Raw genomic sequence first — 6716 nt, forward strand, 5'->3', positions numbered from 1 at the left:
CTTGGCGTGGCTACAACGACTCGGGCGCATGGCGGCTTGGCCGCTGAGATGAAAGCTTTGGCAAATAACTTACAGGGAAGGAGCGGGGGTGGCAGCCGGGGACCTGTCCTCACCTCCTGTGCCGGGCGGGCAACCCAACGTGGCACTGTGCACCTCCAGAGCTCCTTGTGCTGCCGCCGGCGGCCGCGGGGCAATAGGGAGGGTGTCGCTCCAGTCGGGACCCAGCGTCTACTCTCAGGAGCCATGGGGAGAGAGGAGGGAGAAGGTGCCCGGGGAAGGAGTGTGGCGAGATGCTCGATGCACAGTGGGAGGACCCGCCACAGGACTGGGGGGGAGCCTGAGTCCCTGGATGCGCTGATGGACATGCTCTCCATCCCAGTGTCCCTCTCCCCGGGCACCACTGGGATGTAGGAGACTGCCGCCAGGTCCCAGCATCCCCATCACCCCCTGTCAGTGCCATTGAGGATGCCGGTCCCATGTCCTTGGCCACGGTGAGCATCAGAGCATCCCCGGACTGTGCCACTGGCAAAGAAGGGACTGGGGACCGGCCGCGGTGCTGCGCTGTCCTCTCCCACCCACAGCTGCCCCACTGCCGGGAGGTGCGGGCAGGGGTGCGGGGCTCACATGATGGTGCAGGAAGACAGTGGGTTTCGGATGTGGCAGGTGCAGGCAGCCCCGCAGTACTGGCGAAAGGTCTGGTAGCAGCTGCGGTCGGTGTCACTGCTCCACTGGACGGGGTTGGCAGCCAGGGCCTCGGCCGGCAGTCTGTTGAGGATACTGGTGTTGACGGCCAGTGCTGCCAGCCCATAGTCGGTGAAGAGGACAGTCTCCCGCTTGCAGGTGGGGCAGGAGATGAACTTGTACTTGGGGCAGGACTCGTAGAGGATCTGCAGGCACTCCTCACACACCGAGTGCAGGCAGGAGAGGATGCGGGGCCGCTTGTTGGTGAAGTTGTACATGTGGCCGCAGGTGGGGCACTCAAGGGGCTCGCAGGGCGTTGAGGGGTGCAGCACATACTGGTTGACAATCACCTCGTCCGATGGCGGCTGCCGGTGGTAGCAGACCTCCGAGCTGCCCTTCCGCTGGCTCTGGTACCCGCGCTCTCGCCGCGGCAGGGGGGGAGTCCGGGGCAGCGGCAGGGGACTGGGGGTGGCATCCAAAGTGGGGATGTCCCCACACGCCTGGTTGACGATGATCTCGGACTCAGAGGGCCACGCGCGCTTGGCCACGAGGGGCGGCTCGCGGCGCGGGGCCGGCGCGTAGCGCTGCTGCGAGGCCTGCAGCTCTGAAAACTTCTCCGGGTGGATGATTTTCATCGCCTCCATTTTAATGATGACCTGTTGCCCTTTCAGACACGACATGAGTATCGTTTTCACATTACTGTCCACTGCTCTGGGGTCTCCAAGGGACGCCTGCATGAGGCTAAAACATGCCGGTAGCCTGCTGAGCTTTCAATCTCGGTCTGGCTGCGGAGCAGGAGCATAGGGAGCAGCTGCTGGTGCTGGAGAGCATCCTGGGGAGACAGGGCAGTGCCAGCAGGCCCTGTGCCCCTCTTCTTCAGCCAGCCCTGAGGGTGCCGAGCGTGAAGCCAGGGAAGGCAGCGCTCACAGTGGCATCCTGCCTGCCTTGGAAGATGCTCTTGGGTGGGTGATCAAAGCGTCGGCTCCTGGCAGCACCTCACCAGGACATTAACGTGACATTGGCTGTCACTCAGCAGTCCCCCCTTCACCTTCGCTGGCACTTCCAGCACCGGATCAGCTGCAGTCGGGAATGGTAAATTGGGGACCGTGGCACCGGGCACTGCCCGGGGCAGGTGAGTCCGGGGTGGGGTCTTGCAGAAACCAGGGGCAGCCCCCACCTCACCCTGGCCCCCACCTCCGCCCAGCCTTTATTCCTGTTTACACACCGTGGGATCCGCGTGGCGCTGAAGAATGTGTTTGCAAATTCCTTTGCTCTGACTTCCCGGCTCTCCCACTTGCCGTCACCGTCAGCTCCCGCGGGGCAGGGGCTCAGGGAGCATCCCGCGCCGGAGGGCAGCTCACCTTGGCTGGTGCCAGGGCTGCCACGCGTCTTGTCCCCTCCGTCCCTGGCACCTCTGTCCCCAGCTCAGCTTCGCGCTCACTGGAAATGAAAAGCAAGAGGGGGTCGGATCCAAGGCTCTTCAGGGATCTACCGGCTGCCAGCGCTCCCTTGGGATGCGTGCCCGCCTGCATCCTGGCAATTTGGCAATTGAGCCCTGCAGGTCCTGTCCATCCACCCGCATGTTTGGGCTGGTGGAAGTGGGAGCAGGCAGGTATTTCCCCCCCAGGCATCTCCTCGACAGCCCAGAGCATGGGGTCCCAGGTCCCCCCCTGCCCTGGGGCCAGGAGGGTGGGTCCCCCTGGGCCCCACTGGGAGGCAAGGCCCCTCCTGGAGGGGCTCCCCCACCAACCTGCCTCTGCTCAGGGTTTTCTCTCACGTTTAGCCCCTCCTCTGCTCGGTGGATCTATTTTTACCTCCATCGCTTGCTCCTGATCTGTCCCGGCTATTATCCCTCCCTCCAGCTTCCTCTCCCCCTTCCCAGCTCCCTGCCCTTGTCCCGGGGCTGCTGGACAGGCCAGGCCATGTTTGAGGGCAGGAGATGGGGGGCGGGCAGCCAACCCGTGGCCATTTTCTCCCTCCGCAGCCCCGGCGACAGCCTGTCTCTCCTCCGAGAAGGGCGAAGGCGCTCTCCTCCATCACGCTGCAAATCCTGTTAGAGGGATGCCTGCTCCCGCTGAGCCCTGCCAGGCCTGATGGAGGGGGCCCGAGGGTGCCATCTGGTTGCAGCAGCAGCCCTTGGGGATGGCAAGAGGCTGTGGGGGGTTTAGCCCTGGAAGCCTGAGAGCTGTAGGGGGCTGGATCCCTGCCCGACCCCTGTGGGGGTGTCCCCGGGGGCCATGCCCTGGTGGCACTGGGGTCCTGCAAGCATCCTGCGATGCCTGGCCCTAGGGAGGGAGGTCTCACGTCCCACATCCACCACCATGGGCCCACATCCTGCACCCCACATCCTGCACCCCACACCCCACAAGCAGCGTATATCCCCCTCCGCGTACAGCAGCAGCCCCGGGGGCTCTCTGCCTGCAGGTCTCGCGCAGACACTCACCCGCAGCGCGCCAACGGGCACGACGATCCGTGCGGCCAGGCAGCTGCCGCGCACAGCCACCGCATTTCCACGCTCACGCCGTCACACCCCTTCGTGCACTGCCCTGGCGCAGCACCCCACCGTACCCCGCTTCCCCATCACCCCTGGGGCGACGCAACCCTCCCCAGCATCCCCCCACGACACACAGCATCCACCCCCCAACGACCTCCCACGGCAATCCTCAGCCCCACGCACCCCTGCCCCACGCCGCGCTGGCAAGCTCGCAGCCCAGCGGTGCACACACATGTGCACACCCGCACACACACACGTCCTCACGCCCGCGCCTGCGCGCCCGCAGGGTGATGCCCCTCGGGCAGCCCGGCCAAAAGGACGGTCGCTGCCAGTCGTTACCTGCATTGGCCTGCCGTGCTTCGGACGGGGGATCCCGGTGCGGCCGTGCCCCCAGTTTAGCCTCCAGACCCCCGCTCCGTCCCCGGTAGAGGTTTGGAGGCCCAGGCGGCTAAAGGTTATCTGAAAGGCAGAGGGACGCAGGCGCTGCCCGTGCGAAGTGCCGGCTCCCCGAGGATGCCGGCCGGTCTCCGCCGCCGCTCCCGGCCGGGCCGTGGCTCCCGGCCCCGCTTCCCACGGCCCCGCCGCCTCCTCCAGCAGCTTCCCCGGCGGCGCGGGGAGGGTACCGGGCACAAAGGCAGGGCTGGCGGCGCCGGGCTCCCGCCGGCTCCTCCGGCTCCGGATGCTCCGCGGGGACCAGCTGCCGGGGCGAGGCGGCAGGTAGCGCCGCTGCCGCCGCCGGGGAGGCACCTTCCGCCCGCCCCGCGGCCCCGCTCTCCCTCCCCCGGCTCCTCCGCCGCCTCCTCCGGCCGCGGAGCCCCCGCTCCGCGCGGGGCTGATGCAACACTCCCCGGCCGACAGCGCAGGCTGGCTGCCCGGGGGGGGCTGCCGCTTGGGCACCCCCCTTTCCCCCTCCGGCAGGTGCAGGCGGGCGGGCAGGCGGGCTCCGTCCCCGCTGTCCCGCGGGGCTCGGCGGGCGCGGGCGCTGCCTGCGCGCTCCCGCTCCGCTGCCGCCCGGCGCCCGCAGTGCCGCCGCAGTGGTGCAGCCGGCTCACATTTCTCTCGCTCAGCAGCGCCGGGGCCCGCCGGCCGCAGCGCCCGCCGCCCCGCACACCCCCCCCGCCCCGCACACCCCCCCCCCCGCCCGCCGCCCCGCCGGGCCCTGCCCCGCCGCCGCCCCGCTGCGGCCCCGCTCCCTTCCTGCCCCGGCCCGCCGCGGCGCCCCTCCTTCTCCACCCCCCTACCCCCGGCCGGGTCCCTGCGAGGTGTTTCGGAGGGGCCTGCAGTGACTCAGCATCCGCCGCTGGAAATGGCTCCGCGGCACGGGCTGGGGAGCGGGCGATGCTGCTCCGGGGGCAGCGATTTTGGGGACAGCATCAGGGAGCGTGCGGCAGCGGGGAGAGGGGCCCCTGCCAGCAGCCCCCGCAGCTTTCGGAGCTGGGGAAAGGCCATAACACCAGTAATGCACCCCCCCACCACCACCCCCTGCTTTTTCCCACTGCCGAATAAGAGCCATGCACCCCACCGTGTCCCAAGGGTCGCCTTCCCCACTGCCAGGCCTGATCCCGACCCACAGCCACCCCTGTGGCAGCAGAGCAGAGGAGCTCCCCCATGCTGAGGTCAAAATGCGACTGAGCATCCCAATCCCTGCTGAGCTCTAGGGAGGGGGGAGCAGGGCACAGGGTCTCGCCAGTCCCTGGGGCATGTGGTGGGCTCTGCATGACGTGCAGGGGGTCACACCACCACTGAGTACCAGCAATGCTGTCAGGTCCCTGGGGAGCACTGGGGAGCATCGTGCATTGTGGGGGTCTTGCTGTTTTGACCCCCTTCACCGGCACACACAGACACGAGCCCACGGGCTGGGGACACCCTGCATTGTGCTCTGGGAGGACAGACTCCTGGTCTGTACTTCCCGGCTACTGCCATGTCCTGACAGATGTTAGAGGCTGGACTGCCCTCTCCCGCCACCATGGGTGCCTCCAGCATGGAGAGTCTGCAGGCAGGCAGCCAAAATGGGCAGCCAGCCCCAAGTGGCGTCCCCCAACTCCCCAGCCATGCGCGAACCCAGAGCTCACAACCAACCCACCCCAGCAACAGTGACCCAGGCACCTGGACACCTGACCCCAAAGGCACTCCATCCCACCCTGGCTGGGGCAGGGTGCTGGTGGGCACTTACCAGGCTCCTTTGGGTGCTATTGGGGTTTCCCTGCTTGTGTCACCCACCGCCACTCTCGAGCTCTTTATACTCCTCAGTTGGCCCCAGGATTTTGCCTGCATTTTGATGCCTTCCCCCCAAAAGGTTACCCTGCCCAGACCCACTTGCTGGCCCTCCAGGCTTACTGCGGCAAAGACCTGGCCACCACTTGCCCCTGTAACAAGAGATCTGTGGAGGGCCTGGAGCTGCGTTGTGACTGCACAGCCACATCGTGCTCACGCCATCACTGTCTCCTGGCCCCTCCACCAGTGGGACAGACACAGAAGCTGGAACTCACGTATTTCACTGAACAGCTCTGCATCCCCACTGTCGGCCCAGAGGAAAGCTCAGCTCCATCAGGCCTTACACATCCCACAGATGATCCAACCATCCACACTCCAGGCAATGATGTTAAAAATCTCACCCAGATGCCTGGCCTGGAGGAGATGACCAAACCTGCCTGGGCCAGAGGGATCCCCTGGCACCCCAGGAGCTCAGCCATGTTCCATCCTTGGGCTGGACCAACCCTAGAGTGTGGCTTCCCCCTGGGGACCATGCAGCTTCACCCACCAGCTGCCTCTGCCTGGAAATCCATGCTCCCCTGTTGACAATGTTAGCAGTTGTATTTTTAATCTTCTAGTTTCTTGCTGGATAAGGGATTTTGTAACAACTTTGCCTCTAGTCCCTCTAAGTGTAATTCTTTGATCTGCTCACCTGCTGAAATCAGTGTGAAGCTGCTGTTGTCTGGCACCCTAACAGTGCTAAACAGGGATTCCCTTAATCTTGCCCCTCCTCTCTGTGTCAGTTTTTGCTTACTTTCCTGCTAACGCCTCTGGATGCAGATAGCAAGAAACAATATATTATGCTTGAACTCACAGAGCAAAGGAAATTGCAGGAAGTGAGTGAGCACGAGCCATTTTCTGTTATTAATTCATATGGCATCCCCATGCTGACCCAGCTACACAGTGTTATTACGCTGCTATTCCATGAGTTAAGCAACAGCTCTATTTAAAAAAAATCATAAATTATATCAGGCATTTTTTCTGCTGAACAAGAGTGTGTTTATGCCAAGATGCTGGGGATACTCATGTTGCCCCAATGGCGCTGCTAGTCTCTGCTGTGTGTGCTCAATGGACATGGCACTGGATCTTCCCCATCCCAGCACAGCAGCACTTCTTAGCCTCTTCTCTACCTGTTCAGGTACTTGTGAAGCAGTCTACAACCTGAGCCAAAGCCTGGCACTTTTTTTTCTCCTAGAGCTTGCATTAGGTTCCATGGGGTTCTTGGTGGCAAGTGCCACTGGTTAAGTCTTGTGCAAGAGAGGCTTTGGCCCCAAGTTTTCATCCCAAT

General features: G+C 64.3%; 1 protein-coding gene across 1 annotated transcript; it reads right to left on the bottom strand.

Moving 5' to 3' along the window:
- Positions 1–620: 620 nt before the first annotated feature.
- On the bottom strand, positions 621–1418 carry RNF208 (ring finger protein 208). Its single transcript, XM_009489756.2, has one exon. The coding sequence runs from the start codon at positions 1416–1418 to the stop codon at positions 621–623; it is 798 nt and encodes a 265-aa protein (XP_009488031.2).
- Positions 1419–6716: the final 5298 nt, after the last annotated feature.

This window comes from Pelecanus crispus, chromosome 9 (genome assembly GCF_030463565.1).
Source record: "Pelecanus crispus isolate bPelCri1 chromosome 9, bPelCri1.pri, whole genome shotgun sequence".
NCBI lineage: Eukaryota > Metazoa > Chordata > Aves > Pelecaniformes > Pelecanidae > Pelecanus > Pelecanus crispus.